Raw genomic sequence first — 24,484 nt, forward strand, 5'->3', positions numbered from 1 at the left:
CCTTTGACCTCATGATTCTCATTTGCTCTGACATGCATTGTAAGGTCTTATATAGACAGGTGTGTGGCTTTCCTAATCAAGTCCAATCCGTAGAATCAAACACAGCTGGACTCCACTGAAGGTGATCTCAAGGATGATCAGAAGAAATGGAAAGCACCCGAGTTAAATATATGAGTGTCACAGCAAAGGGTCTGAATACTTAGGACCATGTGATATTTCAGTTTTTCTTTTTTAATAAATCTGCAACAATTTCAAAAATTCTTTTTTTTGTCTGTCAATATGGGGTGCTGTGTGTACATTAATGAGGAAAAAAATTCATTTAAATGATTTTAGCAAATGGCTGCAATATAACAAAGAGTGAAAAATTGAAGGGGGTCTGAATACTTTCCGTACCCACTGTACAACAGCATAACACTGCTGAAATTAAATGGCTGATATAACATGAAAGCAAATTTAGGTACTGGGGAAAATAAAAAAATGACACTATAGTTAAAACAAAAATGCTGCAGAGATATTGGTTTGCAAAACTGAAATAATCAATCTCAAGAGACTCAGCCCGTGATGAATGAACGTCTGTATATAGTCTGAATAATTCACACATCTGCTAATTTTCTATCCTGATTTTCCAGTTCAAGATCATAATTAGTAAGTGTCCTGCCTCTGATCATTACATGAAAGTTTAACAGTTTTATGAGAGTAGTTACTAGAAAAATGTGTAAATTAGGCAGTTCATGAAAAAAGTTAGTAACTCCACATCCAAGTTAAGTAGCAAATGGTTGAGCCCAGTTAGCATTAGACACTTTACCCATTGAAAGGGAGCAGCAAGCATCGGGATGAGTGAGTGGACAGTGGTGGGGGTGTAAATAAGTTTGAGGATCTTCTGATCCTTCCTGCTCTCTGTAGTTATCCATTAAAAGTATGTAGAATGTTCAGGTGCATTATGTAAAAATAAAAAGGTGAAAAGAATGAAAAGAGCACCTAACGACTGCAGCTAGGAGTATTTTCTTTTCACCATAAAAAGACATCTATTTTTTTCTTTTTACATCTTTCAGAATGCCTACATTACATGTACATTCCCTTACCTGCGAATGACATGAAATTACTATCAACATGGCAAATAACCAGAGAGTAATCACGGCATATTTGAATGAGCAAATCTCAACAAATTCTTAGGAACCTTAACCCAAGATTTTCCCAGGTTCTCTGTCTGAAATAACCCGAGTGATAAAATAAGATTACAGGGGTCCTCGGGTTACAACGTTTCGAGTTTACAACACTCACTCCCATAAAAACTTAAAAAAACTGAGACATGAGAAGGAATGAAGGTAAGCATTTTTTTACACTCATTGGTTCCTGCCTTGTGCCCTGTGTTGCTGGAGCCAGCAGACCCCCGTGACCCTATGTTCGGATTCAGCGGGTTGGAAAATGGATGGATGGATGGATGGATGTTTTCTGTTACTACAATACAGTGTACAGTACAGTATATTTATGTCCTTTTCTTTTTTCTCAGGCTTAGACTTTGTGTTTTTATGTTCTAGATTATGATTTTGCAAATGTGTTAAGATAGGTAAATGACTTAGGCTAGAGTGTGTTTCAATTTACACCAAAATTCGGGTTACATCACTGTTGTAGGAACGGAACTGTGTCGTAACCCAAGGACCCCCTGCATACACTGCTCACACTGTAGATATAAGGATACAAAATAAGGCACCCTGAAAAGGCCAAATCTGAGACAATATAAAACCTTAATGTAATCTTTGTGCCAACAGCCTAACAAGCTTTCAGGAGACTCGCCAAACAGTTTCAAAGCATTCTGTAGATTTGGCAGGACCACTCCTCCAGAATCCATTAAAAGATAGCCACAGTCTTTTGTGTGACAGGCATTATACGTATACTACCTTGGTAAACATTTTATCACATTTTGAAGATTCCTTCATACTATGCAGTTCTATTTGCTTATTTATTTTGTCTTTTTCTTCTTTCTTCATCATGTAAAGCACTTTGAACTACATCATTTGTATGAAAACGTGCTATATAAAAAAAATGTTGCTGTTGTTGTTGTAGTTCTGTATACAGCAGTTTAATTATTTTAATACAATTCTCCCGCTCTCTCAAACAAAGAACAAGCAAGTGTAAATGTTTAGTCTAATGACCCTTATGATTTTCTCATCAAATCACAAGTACTTTTAAAAAATAAATACCATCACAGTAATTCTCTCAGATTATCACCTTAGGACATTTACCTCTTAAAGTTTTAAACATTTGGTCATAATCGCTTTGAATTGGAGCATACTTTTAAATACAGGTTGATTTTTATGGCCTTGTGTACATTCCTTTTTTGAGTAGGATTATGCTATTGGAAAGCTCGTCTGTCTGGGTCTGCACTATGCCTCTGGAATCAATTAAACCAGTTTTAGAAGGCATAGGTTACCCTTTTTATATCACTAGACTCTCACTACTCTTCTGTTTCACTCTCTCCACTGGCATTTCGTCGTTGCTCAGGGCCAGTTTTGAACTCTTATTCTGACACATGGTTCCCTGCATTGATCTGTTCTTCGTTACCTCTAGTCTTGTCTTCAACTATGTTTTATGGCAAGCTATTTTAATATTTAGAGATATCTCAAAATGAATTTCAAACATCTTAACATGCAGTTTACCCTTTTTTTTTTTTAAGATATGTGAATCTCATTTCAGACAAATTTGAGGCATTTTAGATTCACGTGGTATGCATTTTAAAATATCTGAAATTCATTTCAAAACATCTCAAAATTACATATAAATACCTATAAATATATTCATTTTAGAGACCACCAAAGGAAGTTACCCTGAAATGTATTTAAAATGGTACAAAGCAACTTTGAGTTATCTGGAAATACATCTGAGGTATCTTCAATTGCACAGCGTGAGGCATGTACCATAGGCTTGCTTTAAATATTAAGAAAAACAACAACAAATGTTAAGTTCTTTTATTACTATTACTGCTTGCTTCTCTCGCCAATCCCGGCCTGCGCTACGCGCCAGCCACTCCACATCTCTGCAGCTTTGCGTATGTGGATTTCACTTTCACCAAACAACAAATCTTTTAGTTCTCGTGGATAGGCCTCTTCATCGGGAGGCAGCAGTACTTTTCCTTGATAGCAACATGAATTAGACGATCTACAAGGCTCCAACTTAAACTTTAAAGCTTTACAATATCTACATACTTCTGTCATATCACCTATGTCCACATATTCGATCTCTATTCACTGTTCCATTATTTCACCAAGTAATAATTTCTGTTTGTTAGCGCTAAAGCGATCTTTACTATCATTTGTTTGATGCTTTCAAATTTTAGTACTTTCATAATCTCTAACCTGCTCTGCATGTGCTTCGCCCCAACGTTTTTGAACCTCCTTATGATGTTCTACTTTGTCTTCTACTCTTTGTTCTTTTATTTCTGACCTCGCTTGGACCTACTAGGTTTTCAGTTCCACCTGGTCCAGGATGATTATTACTTTCCCTTATTTCACCGAGTAATAATTTCCGTTTGTTAGTGCTAATGTGATCTTTACTATCTTTTTTCTGATACTTTTGAATTTTACTACTTTCATAATCTCTAACCTGCTCTGCATGTGTATCGCGCCAACGTTTTTGAACATCTTTATGAAGTTCTACTTTGTCTTTTACTCTCAGTCTTTTATTTCTGAAACCAATTGGACCTGCAAGGTTTTCAATTCCACTTGGTCCGGACTGATTATTACTTTCCTTATTTTCAGAATTTGCACATGGATTATTATTGTTCTTTTTGCATTCTTTTCTCTCCAACGCTTTTGGGTCTCTTTTCGATGCGCTGCTCTTTCTTCTTCGCTTAGTCGTTGACGTGTCATCTAGAACGTACAAAATTATTGTACTGATAAAATTTATAAGAGTGGAGAGCGCAGGAAGTGTGTTTGACAAAATAATTCACACGACTGAGAGGTTAGATGACCATGGTCTTGTGTGAAAATGGTTGTAAGTCGTCGTCTAGCGGGATTTCACAAGAAAAAGTCTCTTCGAAAGTCACGTCTCGTCCCAAGATTATTTTATTATAATAGAGCGATTTGATTACTATTCGTGATTGTTATTAAAGAATGCTGCTGTACAGAAAATGGCTTCCACCGGTAACAATGCAAAGTTCCGTGCACTGTAACACCTTCATGAAAACAGAACTTGCTCTGTCTGTTGTGACACTCGCTGTATCAAACTGAGTTCTTCTTTCTATACAATCTATAATATAAACACAGAAGAGAGGGCTACCTGATTCCACCACTTTGGTAATAGAAACATTGCTGTGCCACTTTTTCACCAATGTCTGAATTGTTCCTTTCATTGGAGTGATTGCAACAGGATATTGCTTCAAGAATGACTGGAGTCTGCATGAACATATGGCTCCACAAGCAAAATACACTGTTTCAATGATCATGGTGTGTCCTCTCTCTTTAGCAAGCACACATATACTGTAACAGAGATAACAATACCCAACATGCATTTCCATATACAGTATCGTAAAATAACTCCTTGTGCACTTCAAGATATATCAATATTCTTTTTAATGATACCTTAACATGAAAGTCTCACTGAAAACACAGGTAATGTGCTTGAGATATCTCAAAATGCACTGATATGAGAATGATATACAAGAATAACCAAGACATCACTGTCAGAGATCCATTTATTTATTTTCTAAATTCACATATGCAGAACACGGTGGTGGAGCAGCTGGAGCATATCCCAACATGCATCAGCTACAAGGTAGGAGAAATCCCTGGACAGGGCGCTATTCCATCCCAGAGTGAACAAACATTAGGGCCAATTTTTTATGCCAATCCACCTACCCTGCACATCTTTGGACTGTGGGAGGAACCCGGAGTGCCAGGAAGTTCACCGACACGGGGAGAACATGAAAACCTCATGCATGGAGTACCCGGGATGTGAACCCCAGTCTCTTTGTCGGGAAGGAACAACACTATGACTTCACTGCTCCCTTTAGGAAATTCTAAAAACACACTTACTAAATCCTAAAGCAGATGCATTTTTCAGATATGTATAATTCATTTTAAGATATGAGATTAAATGCAATATGAGATATTCCTAAATTTTATTTGGGCTTGAAATCATATTTTCTCCAGAGTAAAGAAAAATATAATTGCTAATATTCTCTTTAGAAATCTATACTTTACTTTTACAAACAAAATATGACAGCATGCCAAAATTTTCAAAAATAACCTTAGGTCCTCATCCTTCATCTTCTAATTATGGCCATCTTTTACTGCCATTCTTGATCTAACTGCAACAAAAATAACGCCTAAGAGCAGGCAGTGTGGTTTAGTGGTTAAGGCTTTGGACTTCAAATACTGAGGTTGTAGGTGGAAATCCTGCTCTTGTCGGACCATGAGCAAGTCACTTCACATGCTTGTGCTCAAATTTGAAAAACAAAAGAAATTGCATTTTAAATGTTGTTAAGACACCTTGGATAAACGTGTAAAACAAAAACAAGTAAATGTAAACGGTATACTGGTCCAATATTTTTATACTACATTCAGAATTATGAAAACAAAGAACAGAGAAAATAAAACTGCAATATTAAACTACATTTACTGTATGGTTTGGCTCAATTTACCTTCCATAGGAGTTCACACTCACGTTCTTCCAGAGCCTTCTTATGTCTTGATGTGACGGCTTTCACTTCAGTTTGTACTAGTTGTGCCTTGATCTCAACTTGTTCAGCAATAGCTTGGGCCTTTTCGATGCTTAACTAAAAGACAATCATAAAAGCGTGGGTTTAAATATATGAACTGGATTCAATGTCTCTATATTCTCACCATATATTATCTGATAAACAAGATACAACGCAGTAGTATTGTGCAAAAAATAGTGAACTAGACCTTAATAATTAAACACATCAAACAACAAAACTAAATGTCAAATGGGTACATTCAAAACTACAAGATCTGACACAAAACACAGCTGTGTAATTTACTGTGGTCAAGCAGAAAACGGCTTGTGAGACAGTAAAAGAATAAAAAAAAACATTTCACAATAGCACAATAAAAGGGTGAGTGCAAAAAGAAAAAATGAATAGTATGTAAAGATAATTTTGAAACTTTAAAAACTGAATTACAGAAAACTAAAAAATCCACAATGACTTTTATGGTTTAAATGAAAACATGCACAAGCATAATTATAAGCCACATCATGTTCCCTTAAAACTGTGTATACTAAATCAAACTCAGGGGTTTGGGAAAACCCCAAAGCACTAAGGAGGTTCCATGGTTTTTCAATGAGTTTCTTCTATAATGGGATTGTTTATAACGACAGGCTATCATAAATGTGATCTCATACTATCTACTGATTATCTACATGTCATGGACACTGATGCCAGTGTATTTTTAGAAAGAACAACATGCAAACAAACACTGGATTTCCCTAAGCAAAGTTACTGGAGACAATACAAGTCTGTATTCTAAAGTAAAATTGCAAAAAGGCTATTCATAAACCTATCTACCGAATTCAGATGTAGAGAAACAAGAAGCCTAAATAATAAACATTTTCAATTACAAAGCAGAATTTACCATATGATAAAAACTTTAAAAGAGCCCTAAAAATGCTTTAAAATATTAAATTACATGTACATAATGAAAATACATTTTTCTGTCTCCAGAGTTAAACTCGTTTCTGCAGAACAAATTATCCTAAATAATGAAACATCACTCTCACATCAATTCTCCAGGGCCACACATCGAGTGGACCGTGCAGTTAAAGGTTGTGACATATGACCTGTGAACAACAAAGAGCTATAAAGCACCATGCAAAAATGAAAATGAGGGTTGAAAACATTTTTAAAATCTTTATAAAATGTGTGAGTTTATATAATATTAGTGATTGTATACGTGTATATATTATATATATATATATATATATATATATATATATATATATATATATATATATATATACATACATATATATATATATATATATATACACACACACACACACACACACATATATACATTTTTAAATAATTTGCATATATACACACATACATATACATTCTGTACATACATATGCACACACACATATAAACACATATGTACATCTCACAGTCTCACAATAATAATATGAAATATTAGCTAAGGAAACCTTTTTTCATTAATAATGAAACCATTTAAAGAATAGCTGTTTCTCAAATAACTTTTTATTTTACATCTCCTTTACTTATTTTTAAGCTTCCACTGTATGTATTGCCTACCTTGATGGTGTCTGTGTCTGCCAGTCAGTAAACATGGCTCTCTCTCTCTCTCTCTCTGACTTTTTATATAAGGAAAGACAAAACTCTCGATTCATTATCGCACTAATCACTGATCATTACAAATATGTACTTGTGTACATTTTCAAACATAATATATGTCCAGTATATCATTTTTGAATTATTCCAAATGGTTTATTTGTAAATAAGTGCTACTTCTAGTAAGTAACAGTATTTTTAACATTCACCAGCATAAGGACTGCCTTTGAGGCCAAGCAACTCGTATTTTCTATCAAGAGTTTTTAATAACTTTGTTTACTACAGTTGTACATATTTACACAGCCAGCGCTAGATAAGAACATGTAAAGTGCATTTGAAATTCCTGGTAGGGAAGTAATATTTTGTTGAACACTAAGCCATTTCAACTATGGTAAAGTATGGCTTTACTTTTACTTTCAATCTAAATAAATAGTGAAGTAACATCTATGCCCTATTAAATTCTTTCATCATAAAATGACACAAATTTTTCCACTACTAACTTCTGCTCACACAGTAAAATGGTTATATATTGACTTGATTGATTCAAAGATGACAAAGGCAACATATTTATTAATGTAAATTCAAAATTAACACACATTGAACATCCAATATTGTCCTTGGAAATCTCAAATCATCTGCTAAACAAATGAAAATAAAATGGCTGGTAATGCAGTTTACCCCATACATGAACACTGGTTCACTATAAAGACGACTACGAAGGCCGCTGTTTTTATCCCTGCTTGTTTCATTCCAGTATAACAGAGGTCATGTGAAATGGACGATTGAGGGCTTACTGCCATGTAGATGTCTCCCTTTTAGTCTGATGTGAGATACTGGTTAGTGTAGTTGTCTAACCACTAACAAAGTACGAGTAATTTTACAACAATACTGTACTACCAAAAATATAATCTTATGTAAAACCAAGGCATTTGCAAACAGCATAACTAACCCTAAATGTTCTCCAAAAGCAAGAGGGCATGGTCAGAAATTAAGAAGTAAGAAGTTATCTACAAAGAAATAGTCAATTCTTGAGTAGCAATAATGCACTGGTGAGTAGAAGGAATCTGCTCTCGAGTTTGGGTTTAGAAATCTCCAGCCCTAACTGTTCTAAAGTCGACATCTTCTGATCTTCACTCAATGTTTTTCAAGAAGGGAATCACCATCTCTACAGCCAAAACCTCTACCACAAGCAGGTCGAATTGACTCTCCCCTTGAAAAAGTCACTCATTGGTTTACATGTTTATGTCACTTGGTTTACTGTCATTACTTGAGTTTGATAACTACTGAATATCGCAATACTGGACTTGATTGGTATCTATACTAATAAAAGGCAAAGCACGCACTGACTGACTGACTGACTGACTGACTAACTCACTCACTTATTACTAATTCTCCAACTTCCCGTGTAGGTAGAAGGCTGAAATTTGGCAGGCGTATTCCTTACAGCTTACCTACAAAAGTTAAGCAGGTTTCATTTCGAAATTCTACACGCAACGGTCATAACGGTCGACAACATCCGCCATGTTTCGTATTTATGGTCCCATCTCCACAAAATTTGGTAGGCGGCTTCCGTGCGCTAACTGAAACTGATGTACGTACTTATTTCGATGGTATGACGCTCCACTGTCTGCCGCCATATTGAACTTTCCAACGTCACTAATTCTCCAACTTCCCGTGTAGGTAGAAGGCAGAAATTTGGCAGGTTCATTCCTTACAGCGTACTTACAAAAGTTAAGCAGGTTTCATTTCGAAATTCTACACGTAACGGTCATAATGGTCAACAACGTCCGCCATGTTGAAATTTCTTATTTATGTCCCCGTCTTCTCAAAATTTGGTAGGCGGCTTCCCTGCGCTAACCGAAACCAATGTACATACTTATTTCGGTTGTATGACGCCATTGTCGGTCACCATATTGAACTTTCCAACGGTCTTTGTTACTTATGGGCCCATCTTCAAGAAATTTGGTACGCGGGTTCCCAACGCCAACTGAATCCTACTTACGTACATATATACGTCCAAAGCCTGCAGCTCGGTCACCGTGTGAGGCGCCATTGGGTCCCCCATCTCAAGGCCTCCCACGTTGTTGGCTGGCTGCCTGCCTATATAAGGCCGTCTGTCGCTCCGGTCTATTCATTCCCTTCCTTGCTTCGCCACGGGATTCACGTCTCCCTGCTTATAAGTACAGCCTTTTTATTTAATCCACGGCTTCTCCACTGTTTTATTGGTCATTTATTACGATTATAGTTATTGTGTAGGTATTTTAGACTTACTTTACATTGTTCAGATACCCATTTCCTTAATCATTCCAACCGTACCCCCATTAACATGTCTATCGAGGTGATCACCAACGATCAAAGAACTGTCACTTACCGAGTGGTTTCCATGCCCGGAGATGCCACCTGCCTTTTCCATTCTCTGTGTTACATATTGCACAGCCATATCAGGCTCACTCTTTATATCCGGAGGAACATTGTGTCTTATGTATTGAGTGACTGGGACAGGTTCAAGGTGTGGACTGATGACGGTACAGGAGATAATTAGACTACACAGGAGCACTAGAAGAGTGAAATGCTTAAGCCCTTCACCTGTGGTTCTGCATGCGAGTTGATGGCTGCAGCTGAATTGTTTGGTTGTCGGCTTTCAAGTGTACCGAAACGGCCAAATATTTTACACCTTTCGACAACCGCCAATGCCTCTTAAACATCTTAGACTGACAGGTGACGATTTCAGTAGTGGACACTTTGATGTTTATGAATGTTTAAACTCTCAAAAGCTGGATGTGATTTTATCAATGAAACCGGTTGTATACTTACAACGCTTGACAGATGCCGAATGTCACTTCAACACAAGTCCTACAAATACTGTCATAATTGAAACAAACCATGAAACTCAAACCGATTCTGACAGCAGCAATCCAAGCTGTGAGATTTGAAAAAAGATTACTGTTCACATGGCCAACTGTACGTTACATGCTCAAGAGTGAGCTCAGCGCACAGCTTGGTCATTTTACAACCGGAGGGCCAAACTCACAATGTGGTATGCAAAGAGATCCTTAACAAATAATTATTGGTATATTTTCCCTCAGTTTAAAAAGGTTTAATTTTCTTCTTAATAAAAATTTTAAGGCAGTATTTCGCCACTGCAAAGCGCGGGTATTTTGCTAGTATTAATTATTTATTAAACATCAAATCAAAAATTCAATATATTGCCCAGCCCTACTCTCTGGTATCAGCTATGAGGAAAGACTGATGTGGTGTTCTGAATCTTTTACTTCAATGTAAATAAATGAAAGTCTGGTAATGGGCCCAAAAATTCACTATTGAGTTAGCTTCAAATTCTGATTCTACGATGTTCAAAACATAGTGAAATGTTGATTTTAGCATGGTGTCTGTATGTGTGTCTTTGGAAACTCAAAACTGATTTTCACACTGTAAAATAATTTTCTTCAAAAAAGTATTTTTTTGATCAGTAATATTTTAAAATAAGCTCATAAAACACAGAGAATTTATTAATTTATGTATGTTTACAAGCCTTAAATTTCACGGTGTTTGGCTTGCTCTCTCTCTCAGGGGTGGGGATCGATCTGTTCTTAACTAATAGCTCCTGAATTAAGTCCCAGCAAAGATGGAACATTTTGAAACAAGTGGTTTTCAAGATATCTACTGTGAATGCAGAGACATTTCCACAACAATACATTTTTAAATAATGGACTCCTCTTCTTGAGGGAAGATGCATTGCTTTTGCCTTTTTGCAAACTCCAAGCTTATTATTTCTGTTCCAATGTTTATCCCCATATCCTTTAAAAATAATTTGACCTGCACAACTGGTCAAAAGCTTTAGAACACCTCAGATTTTTCAGTTTTAATTGAAATACACACAGTTTAATGTCTTAATTTTTCACATTTTCTAAACAAATCTAGCTGTGGCAGGTAAAATCTTTGCAAATAGTCACCACTGACTTCTTCTCAGTTTTGAAACTTGTCCTAGTATACCAAATGTAGGAAGTCATCAGTGATTTTAAGACATAAAAACAGTGACTGGTCAGTAGCTACACACCATAATATTCTCTGAATAACTTATTTCAAACCTGTCTTTGACTGATGTAACATAATTTGACCTCAGTAACATAAGACATTCTTCACTTGATAGCACACATCCACATTTAATTAGGGAGTCAAAAAAGTGTTTTGCTCGAGCGTTAACTGAAAGAATTGAGGATTAGTAAATTTAACATTTAGATAGGTGACAAAAAGTGGATAGCTACATATGAATGACTTCTCTAAAAGGCAAACAATCAAATCGCCAAACAGCCATCCATTAATAACCAACTTAGTAAAGTGAAAACAATAATGAAAAATGTGAAGCACAACATTCAACCTCTACAACAAACTATAGGATTATATTCTGCAGAATTCATTATGAAGCATAAATAAAGGCATCTGGCCTATGGATTATAGCGAATAGCAAAAACATTGCAAGGCCTGAAGTTTCGCATATTGTAATCTTTTTAGTTAGCCAATAAAAGGTGTCATTTTGCTTGGCTTTTCTCTACATTCATAATGGCTAACACGGTACAACAACCTAGTACTTATTAAAGATGTGTAATTTATATTTTCTGAATAGTCAGTTTAAAAAAGTTTAAAAAGAACACTTCACATGATTAAAATTTGAAAAAGGAAATAATCAGGAGACTATTAGCTGTAATTAAAAGTGTGAACGATGTTTCATAAATAAAGTATTAAAGAGTTCAAGGTACAGAAGATTAAGCAACCATGGACATGGCACAAACCCATTACATTATCAATGACACGTCTCTCACATTTATGTAGGTACGAACAAATGACCTAAATATCAACATAAGCCAAATGTGTATAAAATGTCTGTAATGTTACCACAGCCTTCATCTGTAATCTGCACAAAATATATTAATATTACTGTAACCTTTTACTTGCCTTTGACACTCTACTTTATGCAACTGGTATTCATTCATGTGATTTTGCATAATTCACTTACATAGCCAATTCCAAGATCTCCGTTATTCTAAACTTTGATTTATATAGTTTTAGTAGTGTGTTGCTAAATATAAGTCATTCTGCTATTTAACACAGTTTTAATGTCGAAATTTGAAACAAAATAGAAAATCCAGCTTTACCTTTCGTTTTTTTAAAGAATGGTATCACAATTCTCGTGTTCCTTTATTTTAAAAGGATAGAAGGGCACAAAACTGGAAAAGTTGTACATATGCCAACAGGATGTACTAATTAATATTAGTTTAGGCACCAATATACCGCTGACCAATACGATCCCATTTGAGAATGAGAAATTTGCTATATAAATAAAATGTATTATTATTACCACTAGCGTTTTGCAGAACACTTTTAGTATTCACACATCATGGAAAACAAGGTGTTAACATTGACAAACTCTTTTGATAAATATTGTTAAGTGTGTGCTATTAATTTTAAAAGACGTGCACTCGTGCTCAGGAAATGAAACAAATTATTCTTCTTGAGGAAAACACCGATTTTTATCAAATAGCATAAATGTATTAAAATAGATTTGTTATATGTAAACACTAGCAGAATATCCGCAGAGAAAGAAAAGGAAACATTTTGAAAATAACGTAACATGATTGTCAATGTAATTGTTTTGTCACTGTTATGAGTGTCGCTGTGATATATAGCAAAATACCCGTGCTTCGCAGCGATGTCATGTGTTAAAGAAGTTATGAAAAACAAAAGGAAACATTTTAAAAATAATGTAACATGATTGTCAAAGTAATTGTTTTGTGTATTTGGCGGCAGTGTCACAGAGTTCTTTTTGTCTAGCTGTATCAGAAAATGTACCACGACGTCTGACACGCCTCCTTTTTACTGTTTTCTCACAGCTTGGATTGCTGCTGTCATATATATATATATATATATATATATATATATATATATATATACACACACACACACACACACACACACACACACACACATACATATATATATATACACATACATATCTTCATATCTATATATACATATCTACATATACACATATATATATATATATATATATATATATATATATATAAACATACCTATCTACATCATATATACACACACATACAAATTATATATATCTGTGTATGTATGTATGTGTGTGTGTATATATATATATATACATACATATATATATATACACATACATACATATATATACACATACATATACTTGTGTGTATGTTTGTATGTGTCTATGTCTATATGTGTGTGTATAGCTTTGGTCACTGAGTGCAAGGGAAAAATAATAAAATATAGTCTATAAGTTATTAAACAGTAAAACATTAACGTTTTAAGAAGTACAGGTACATTGAGCACTACTGGAGTGGTTGGGTAAACTACATTTTAAAGACTGTGTAACACAACAGGTAAGTAACTAACAGCAGCTAAAATGTATATGGATCATCTCTCGGTAGTAGATCCCTTTTGAAAGGCGCTACACGACGGCTGTGGTATAGAAATTACATTTTCTATGTCAACGTTCAAATTTGTGCCTCTGGTAATGTGCCTTACCGGCATTTAAAGAAAATTAGTTTTGTGTCCTCTGCAGTGTTAAGAGAAAGGCTTTGGTTTGGGATAAAAGGAAAAAGGTGTAAAGAAAGGAAAGTTGCCTTTTCTTTTATATAGTATAGAGATGTGTTAAGCTGGCGTTATGATCGCCTTTTGGGGACAGTCGCGGTGGGTCTTGTGTAGACTGGTGAGGCGTCCCGCCATTAATCGGCTGTGATGGCACTGTGAGTCCTCCACTCGTGTGCGTGTCTTCATAATCCGAGGTGAGGACCTCATAATCGTATACGTGCAAAAGAAAGTGTGAATCGCCTTAATATTATTTTGCCGTGGTGTAGAAAAGGGGTCCCGTGTTTGCACTTGTCTGGGCTATAGCGCAGGGGGAGGATGAAAAAAATTAAAAGTGCTCACTTTGACTTAAGGCAGAAGCGCAGTCAGCGTCTCAAAGGCCGGCACAGCTATGCACGCGCTGGCTGCTCGACTTTTGCTGGGCAGGAGACCCCAGTTTTGCAGACACGTTCATGATATCAAAAGTCTCAGCGCTCTTTGGAGGTCATTCATATATATATATATATATATATATATATATATATATATATATATATATATATATCAAAATACCCTACGAGCGAGAAGTAGTGTGTTAAAGAAGTAATGAAAAGAAAAGGAAACATTTTAATAATAGCGTAACATGATTGACATTGTCATGAGTGTTGCTGTCATATATATGCCTGCCTAAATAAGTCACCCTCGCTTTGCTCTTACTTTATTTACCGTTCATTTAATCATGGCTAATGGTGGAAAAATTATAAAATGGAAGGAGGATGGCTTTACCAAAACAATTATTGATGGCGAATCGATTATTCATAAAGCTTGAATTGGTGATCTGTTTTTCTGTGTTAACCTCATATTTTTCATACTTCTTCTCAAACTAAGGTGGTGCGAGGGTAAAATGAATCGGGATGCGCTGATCAATGTAATCGGTGTACCAGGAAATCATGCATTGACAAAAGCTCCCTTTGCTTGTAATGCAAAGTGTGATTAAATGCATTATTTTTAACGTTATGGAGCACATGCATCAAGCTTCTCAGCTGTGCTTGTGCTAAGAAAAGGAAAGATTTTAAAAATAACGTAACACGATTGTCAATGTAACCTTTTGTAAGTAGTGCCTGGAGGATTCAGTGTGGAGAAACTCTAGAGACAGCGTGTGTATTAACTTGTGGATTTTTCTGTGAGTATTTGGTGGCAGTCTGGCGGTTGTTGCTTGAAGACGGCGTTAGCTGGAGCTCAGCTCAGAGCGAAATCAGATGAATGGGAGGGAGATGATGGCGTGACTCCCCCACCCGCCTTAACTGTCAATCCCCCACAAACACAGTCTCTCAGAATTTGCATAAGCACACCCCTTCACCTACAATTTTAACTTAGTTACAAAGTGATCAAAACTCTCGTTTATATCCTGCGTCCTCTCATTAAACTTGTATCCCGCATTACCTGTGGGCATGTGAAGCGCCAGCGTAGCCTGTCTATGAACTTAATTTAAAGTTTAGGTTTACACCTTGCTTTCTTTCCGAGGTAGCAGAACTCATGAATATGGTAGTATATGTCACTCGCTCACTTCTTATTGTTTCGCTGCCTTCTCAATTATACAATGCATGTTTTCTTAAGCGCTTTTGGAGGTCTTCCTGGTTTTCTACGCTCGTTGACAGTCAGTTCACGTGATTACGTGGGAGGCGTGATGATGTCACACGAAACTCCGCCCCCCCACGTCATTCCAGCTCAACTCCATTACAGTTAATGGAGAAAATACCTTCCAGTTATGACCATTAGGCATAGAATTTCGAAATGAAACCTGCCCCACTTTTGTAAGTAAGCTGTAAGGAATGAGCCTGCCAGATTTCAGCCTTCTACCTACACGGGAAGTTGGAGAATTGGTGATGAGTGAATGAATGAATGAATGAATGAATGAGTGAGTGAGTGAGGGCTTTGCCTTTTATTAGTATAGATTAACATGCGACAAGATTGAAATTTATCATGCTCTATATTTAAGTCATTAAGGCCTGTGTAAAACTGTATCAGAGTTACTGCAGCTGTTTGCCTCATTAAATGTTAAAATAAAAGGCAGCAAACTATAGTACAAACTCATTATTTTATGCCAATTGCCTTAACTGCTGAATCAGAAATTTAGACAGATGTGGAAGTGGCATATATATATATATATATTATATATATATATATATATATATATATATATATATATATATATATATATATATATGTATATATATATATAGTGCATCCAAAAAATGTTCACAGCGCATCACTTTTTCCACATTTTGTTATGTTACAGCCTTATTCCAAAAATTGATTAAATTCATTTTTTTCCTCAGAATTCTACACACAACACCCCATAATGACAACATGAAAAAAGCTTACTTGAGATTTTTGCAAATTTATTAAAAATGAAAAATTTGAGAAATCACATGTCCATAAGTATTCACAGCCTTTGTCATTAAGCTCCAAATTGAGCTCAGGTGCATCCTGTTTCCCCTGATCATCCTTGAGATGTTTAATTGAAGTTCACCTGTGGTAAATTCAGTTGATGTGACATGATTTGGAAAGGCACACACCGGTCTATAGAAGGTCCCACAGTTGACAGTTCATGTCAGAGCACAAACCAAGCATGAAGTCAAAGGAATTGTCTGTAGACCTCCGAGACAGGATTGTCTCGGGGCACAAATCTGGAGAAGGTTACAGAAAACTTTTCTGCTGCGTTGAAGGTCCCAATGAGCACAGTGGCCTCCATCATCCATAAGTGGAAAAGGTTCAAAACCACCAGGACTCTTCCTAGAGCTGGCCGGCCATCTAAACTGAGCAATCGGGGGAGAAGGGCCTTGGTCAGGGAGGTGACCAAGAGCCCAATGGTCACTCTGTCAGAGCTCCAGTGGTCCTCTGTGGAGAGAGGAGAACCTTCCAGAAGGACAACCATCTCTGCAGCAATCCACCAATCAGGCCTGTATGGTAGAGTGGCCAGACGGAAGCCACTCCTTAGTAAAAGTCACATGGCAGCCCACCTGGAGTTTGCCAAAAGGCACCTGAAGGACTCTCAGACCAAGAGAAACAAAATTCTCTGGTCTGCTGAGACAAAGATTGAACTCTTTGGTGTGAATGGCAGGTGTCACGTTTGGAGGAAACCAGGCACCGCTCATCACCAGGCCAATACCATCCCTACAGTGAAGCATGGTGGTGGCAGCATCAGGAACTGGGAGACTAGTCAGGATAAAGGGAAAGATGATTGCAGCAATGTACAGAGACATCCTGGATGAAAACCTGCTCCAGAGCGCTCTTGACCTCAGACTGTCATTATGGAGTGTTGTGTGTAGAATTCGGAGGAAAAAATGTAATTTAATCCATTTTGGAATAAGGCTGTAACATAACAAAATGTGGAAAAAGTGATGCACTGTGAATATATATATATATATATATATATATATATATATATATATATATATATATATATATATATATAGCCACTACAACACATTGTCTAACTTAGCATTTAATTTGTTGCAAAACAATAAACTGCAATACAAGATAGTAAATATTACATATATAATTTAAATGTCAAATAATTTTTATAATACAACAATGTAAGTTATTAACCTCTTCATTAAATATTTAGTCTTTTAAATATTTAGAACTATAATCCATAACTCAATGTCCAAATTAAACCCACAGAAAACAGTTATCAGTGCTTTATGGAAAAACATGTTTAAAAGATGTGCTGGACCACCACTCAGTATATGTGGTTATTGTTAAGTAGTTGTGATTTTCACAAACACATAAAACAAAGAAAAAAGCATTGGGGTTTGGCAGCAGCAGCAGAGGTGGGGGGTTGGGATGACTCAGGCGCCCTTTTTCTTTTACTGTTTGAGTCAATCCACACACTCCCATCCCCAAATTCCTTGTCAGTCACATCCTCTTGCCTCAGGGAGCTGCCCTCTCTCCACCCCTGTGATTCACAACTAGATGCCTCTTATCACCTTGCCAATGGGTTTATGCAAGGCCTGCCCGAGGTGATTTTTTTTTTTTTTTTTAAAACAGGACAAATGGCCTCTTCTCAGCCATCTCTCCCCCGCCTCTTCTGAGGACCCTTTGATGTTAGGACATAACAGAAAAGCTTCCTCTGTGTTCTGCTAATGATCCATCCTGCTGCAGTCACCAACAATCTGAATGCAAACTGTCACGTAACATAGTGGAGGCCTCAGGCTTCTGCTCCTCCTCCTGTTTTCTACAAGGGGCACGATCTAGGTACTATAATTAAATTTCAAAAATCTTCAAAAAATATAAAATAAACATGTTCCTATTGTTTGGCGAACCCCCCCCCCCCCCCCCGCTAATTTATGGGAGAATAAAATTAGTTCTAATAAATTCCGTATGCGTATTGTTGAATTACGCTGCACCTATTAATTACATTATCCCTTCCTACACACAATTCAATAAAGATTTTACAATCATCTAAAAGTATAGGACAGCAGACAAAAAACTGCAGAGTAGCTCAAAATGAAAACATGCATGAACAGTGCATGAAATTTTTCATAGTCAGTCATTTATATAAATGAAAGGCAATAATGTAAATTAAATGCAGTATTTAAGGCTTTTAATGCGTTTATGTGTGGAACAGTTTGATTTCTTTTATTAAATTTGAAATGATCTAGGGACTCATTCAGTGTGCTTACATGTGCTTTAATAACCCGGTTACTTACAGAAACCTTGTTTCTAAAATGCCATGTAAACCCTTATTCTGGTTACTAAAACCTCATTATTGGTCTCTGACAGACCAAGTTAACAGACATACAGTACACTTTTCTGCAATAATCTGGTTATTTGGCCATGTAAACCTTTAGCCAGGTTATTGTTAAGGATTCACAGCACATGAAGGGCTAAATGTATTTATTAAACAGAAAAAGTAACATTTGACTGTATTTCTTGTCAATTTCATGAATGGGCCTAGAATTGAATAACACATTCTAGCCTGTCAAATGTGCAGTTTTTCATACAAAAGAAACAGTAGTGAAAAGTAATACTGTTTATTCATTACAATGTATAATCTGCCAACTAAACAAAATATATATCTAAAACATATATCTATATATATGTCTTTTTTGTAAATAATGAGTAATGTAAGTTATTTGTTTTCAGATGTACAGCGGTCATTGACTATGTTTGACCTTTTGTCTGTCCATTTCCATGACATTGGAGCTTTTTGCCAAAGGAGAATTCCTTAAGGGGACTCATGCACATCAACACTAGTTTTTAAGAAACCAGGTTACTTACCTTTTCCAGTTTTGTGTGTGAATGTAAACACACTCACCGATGGAGCTGGCCTTACTGATCTTTTTTTTTTTTTGTAGGCTTTAACCAGTAGAGCACCACACTGGTTACAATGGACTGCTAAAACATTTCCAGCAGTTTGTGGCTCATGTTAAAAGACCAGAGGCTTATTATTGGAAGCACAGTTTACTCAGGCCTTTCTTATACAGCACCATTGTGTTGTCGGACTAGTCCAGTTTGCTGTTCACATCAAACCCTAAGCACTTGTAGCCCTGCACCATCTCCACTGCCCTCCCTGGATGACAACTTGTCTCAGTGACTCCTTAACATGCCAGAAAACCACCACCAACTGTTTTGCCCAACTTTAATAAAATACTTGATGTAATTACGAGGAGAAGCTCAGTTACCAAGGGTGAAAAATGTACAGGATGTACAACAGAACTGCAAAGCATATATGATTTTAAGTTAAAACTAGGGGGCTTTGCCCCCTGCTTGCTTCGCTCGCCAACCTCCCCGGTCTGCGTTACATGCCAGCCACTTTCTGTCACTGCCGCTCGCGTATGTGGATTTCACTTTCACCAAACAACAAATCTTCTAGTTCTCGCGGATACGCCTCTTCATTGAGAAGAAACCCTACTTTTCCCTGATGGCAACACAATTTAGACGATCTGCAAGTCTCCAACTTAAAGTTTCGTTTTGTTCCGTTATTTCACTGAGTAATAATTTCCGTTTGTTTGCGCTAATGTGATCTTTACTATCATTTTTTTGAGACTTTCGAATTTTATTACTTTCATTATCTCTAACCTGTTGCGCCAATGTTTTTGAATTCTTTATGACGTTCTACTTTGTCATCTACTCTTTGTCTTTTATTTCCAGCACCGGGCCCCATGGCCCCAAGTCTTGTCTCGCGGGACGTGAAAGTGTCTCCCTGAGAAAGTCACGCCTCGTCCCAAAATTTTTTTTATAAAATGGAGAGAGATGTTGACAATAGATAAGCACAACAGCTATTGTATGAGAGCATGACGTTAATCTGCATCCAGCCCTGAATGTAGGCCCTCCAAAGTGCAGGGAAAAGCCTGGAGGTTGGTGGCAGAATTGGCACTCCGGCCACAAAAAAACACCTCCCACTGTCCATCCCATTCCATCTGAACTCGTGTGTTGCTGAGGTGTCACCCATTGCATGGCTACACTCAGGTCCCAATCTGGGATCCTGAGTTGGTTCATTATGTGCTCCTAACCTTACTAGCAAGAGGTTATTTTTACTAGTTATATTCTTTTACAAGTACTTCTTAAAACTAAATAAGGCGTTTTTTTCAATACACTTTAAATACCAGTTTATACCAACTGAGTTCTTTGGGATCATACACTGGAAATGGTTTAAAATTATCTATTTCTTTAGAAGCCAAAAAAAAATTATGTAAACCATTTGTATTAATAACTCCCATTGTGTGCAGTCAGAATAAGGACACCAAACAATATTTTTCATGACTATGTGGCGATCTATGCTTGATTTATAATACTGTAATTTAAATAACAGCATTTAAGGTCACCAAGGTGACTTATTTGATAGCAATGCTGCCTCATAAACCCCGAGTCCAGGGAGAATATAAATTTGCTCCCAGTGTTAGCAAAGATACTCTGATCTCCTTTCATATCTCAAAGATCTATAGTTTAGGTTGACTAATGACTCCAAGTACAAGTTATGACTTTTTTAATTTTATGGTGTACACATTATGTGTTTCCAGGTATAAAATGTGCTATAGAGTTCAGAAAAATTAAAAAAATGTTTAAGTATGCTACCATCAAGCATGTAAAGGAGTAAACTGCTGTACCATCTGTGCCTTCGGTGGACATTTCAAGGTGGTTTCTTTCATCTTTACACTACAAAAATGTGATTCAAAGGGACATTTTTGATTCCAGTAAATCAACTACTACTTCAGCAAAAATGTTACATACAGGCAGATTCAGACGGAACCGATGAAAAAATTAAAGCAATGCAGAAAACAGCAGTGACTTGAGTAACTGCCAACTAATGCTAAGAGAATGTGCATGCCGGATTCCCACTGTCCCACTATCTCCTCTGTTTAAAAGGAAATTTATGGAGGAAGAACCTTACATGAAGGGAACAGTAGAATCTCAATGAAAACAGACTATTGACAAAAGCAGCAACCTTTTAAAATGGTAGAAAATTGACATGCATTACCATTCTGTTTTAGCGGAGTAAAATTAAATTAGACCCATATCCTTCCACATATGCACTCTCTGATTGGTTGGTCAGCAGCAAGTGCCTTTTTAAAAATTAAATTCTCTAGTCTGATTCCTAGTCATGTTAACACAGTGCTGCTTTTACACAGTGAACGTTTAACGATTTTGCTAAATAAGAGGATGTGATTATGCAGTATAATAGATGGCCAGGGACCTTACCCCACCGGGAGACCTGGAGAAGCAGGGGACCAGGAGAGGGTCAATTCCCACCCCGGGACGCAAGATGGCAGCCCTCCGGGATTGTATGGAAACCATGGAACTGTGAAGCTCAACCCTGTGGGGACCCGTGGCACCCGACAGGAAGAGCCTGGATGGTTCCAGAGCCATGGACTGCAGCACTTCTGCCACACCAGGAAGTGCTGCCAGATCAGAAACCAGGTACATCCGGAGTGCTTCTGGGTCCCCATGCAGCACTTCCGCCACACCAGGAGGTGCTGCAGGAAGGTCATCAGGGAGCACCTGGAACACATCTGGGGGTGTTATAAGAGGGGCCGCCTCACACCATTCAGAGAACCAGAGTCGGGCAGCAGAGGACAGAGCTTGCTGGAGAGCAGTGGAGGTGGCAAAGGAAAAAAAGGAAAAGACAGGACTGTGAGTTTGGTGCACTGTACTGTGTGCAGAAAGAACTGTACATAAAAACGTGTGTGTTTTGGGACATTCTGAGTCCGTCTCTGTCCGAGTGTCTTTCACAGAAATTATGTTATTAGCTTTTAATGTTAACGTCTAGTTTTCTCCTTATAAGCAGCAGTCAATTCATTAAATCAAACTATAATAAATAAAAACTGAACTGATGAACACCATTACTGTTTAGCACACAGTCTGTTTAAAGTAATTAATCAAGCTACAAAAAAGAGGAAGGGACCAGCATTAAAAATGAGCAAAGTATGTGGAAATGACAGGAGCTAAAAATGATAAGTAGAAACTTCAATTCACCTTCCTACAAAGCAATAAGCACAAGCAAGCTGCAAAATTAGGCATTTTCTGATCAATTCACAAAGAACCAAATAAACTTGCTCCAAATTTTATAGGCAATTCCTGATATGCTCAGTATATCCAGGTTAAACAACGTTCACGTCCCCAAGAAACCTCTGAAAATGAATTCTAAAATATGAATCATGCAAAAAATAAGCAAATAGCTCTTATTTTCTTAAATGTGTATGTTACACAAAGAAAAAGACTTTTTATACATCTTATGTTATGTTGCTGTACAAAAAAATTGCCAGCAATAAGAAAAAAAAACAACCAGCTGTCTTTTGCATTGGATGTATGTAGAAAAGCTAGCTGAAATTAATCTAAGGAAGACATGGAACTTTAATGTAGATAAAGTGTTTAGAGGGAAGAGATACTTCGATAGAAATTACAAGAATAGTGAGAAAGGGGAAGAAGCAAATTCCATAGAGCACAATGAGAAATATTTAAGATCCTGTTTCATATTCTGTCATAATTTAATTTCTTAGAAAAGTACCATAAAGGGTCTGGTCATATTAAAGATTTTGGATTTATGGGGAGTAACTTGACAATGCTTCACAAATTTTTTCCAGGGCTAGCCTTTTACAACAATGGAAATCACCATATGTGCCAGTACAAATCAGCCACATTAAAGGGAAAACAAATATGCCTACTTTGGAATTATCCTGTATTGGCTGACAGACTAGACCTGCCACCCAGGTCTGTGTTCATGTCCCTGCAGATAATTTCACAAGGAGAACATGAAGAGCAAGGAGCACACACAAGATCTATTCAGAATGAGTGAGGAAAAAAGCAAAAATCTTCCAAGGAGAAAACGTCCAATTCAGCTATCAACATCACTGCAATTTTCACAAGAAATTCTTCGACATGGGCGCCACATGTTTTGGTATCACATTGCAGAAGAATCACCCTGCTCTTGCTACCCGTACAATCAAGCTCTCTGACCATGAGAAAGGTGCTATACAAACAAAATGTACTGTTATTACTACTACTACTATTTTTAGTATCATCGTACTGCTGATGCTTACCATGACATACAGTATCTATTTCAAGGCAGGTTTTTCTGATCAGCTCAGCTCAACACAGAAAACAAACAGGGCAGTAAGCACAACCATACAATAGCATTATTTTTAATTACTTCAGGCTTTGACAAACTTGTGAAACAGAGAAAAATCCGGATGTCTCAATAAGCTGTCATAAACTATAAAGAGGTTATATTTTGAATGGAAAGAATAGTTTTGAGTTTTTACTTCTTAACAACTGTGCCTTTGGAGAAAAACATGTTCTAAAGATAAATCACTGACAACGCATGATTGAAATGGGCCCGGCAAGAAAAGAGACTGAGAACCACTGACCTCTGTTTTATTTATTTATAAAAAGCATGGCCAAAGTGCAGAAAAAATTACATGTCAACAAATTTTATTTTACACATACTGTACAAGATGTCAAAATATATGGGATGAAATGCTTTTCTTTCAAACATTAACTTATATATTTAAAGCAAAAATCAATAAACAAATAAAAAGGGTACCTGAATTGCTTGGCGCCCCTGCTGTGCATCTGCCAGTAGCTGTATAGTAATGGCCCTGGAGTCTTGGACGGCATCTTGCAGGTAGATAAAACTATGCCCCACGTGTCTTCCAATGCTACACTCTCGGCAGATAGGCACAGAGCATGTGTCACAGAAGAAGCGAAACACCTGCAAAAATAAAATGGTATAAATATATCAAATATCTCTCTCTATTATATATGAATAAAAGCAAAATACCACTGACTCACTCATCACACAATCTCCTGAACCATAAGGACTTAGGACTTGAAATTTGGAATGTAGGTTACCCTTGGCTCACAGGTGCTCGCTAAGAAATGGTTTTAAAAATTTCGTGGTCCAAGTGCAAAATTTATTATAGTTATTTTAGACATGTTTGTATGACTGTCCGCTTTTCACAAGAGAACTACTTAACGGATTTAGATTGGGTTTTTTTCTATAACTTGCTAGAACATTCCGTTGATTTTGCGACTTTCTCATCGTGCTAAGTATCAGAGTTCGCTTGC

The 24,484-nt window shown here is 36.8% G+C and overlaps 1 protein-coding gene across 1 annotated transcript in view; it reads right to left on the reverse strand.

Annotated features, from left to right (window-relative positions):
- Positions 1 to 24,484, reverse strand: part of trim71 (tripartite motif containing 71, E3 ubiquitin protein ligase) — a 107,350-nt gene that overhangs the window by 7,763 nt on the left and 75,103 nt on the right. The window contains exons 2-3 of the mRNA XM_039736704.1: positions 23,961 to 24,128; positions 5,639 to 5,773 (exon numbers count right to left, since the gene is read on the reverse strand). Of these exons, the coding sequence (XP_039592638.1) occupies positions 5,639 to 5,773; positions 23,961 to 24,128 (303 nt within the window). The remainder of the gene's footprint in view (positions 1 to 5,638; positions 5,774 to 23,960; positions 24,129 to 24,484) is intronic.

The sequence above is a fragment of the Polypterus senegalus genome, chromosome 15 (genome assembly GCF_016835505.1).
Source record: "Polypterus senegalus isolate Bchr_013 chromosome 15, ASM1683550v1, whole genome shotgun sequence".
In the NCBI taxonomy this organism is placed as follows: Eukaryota; Metazoa; Chordata; class Cladistia; order Polypteriformes; family Polypteridae; genus Polypterus; species Polypterus senegalus.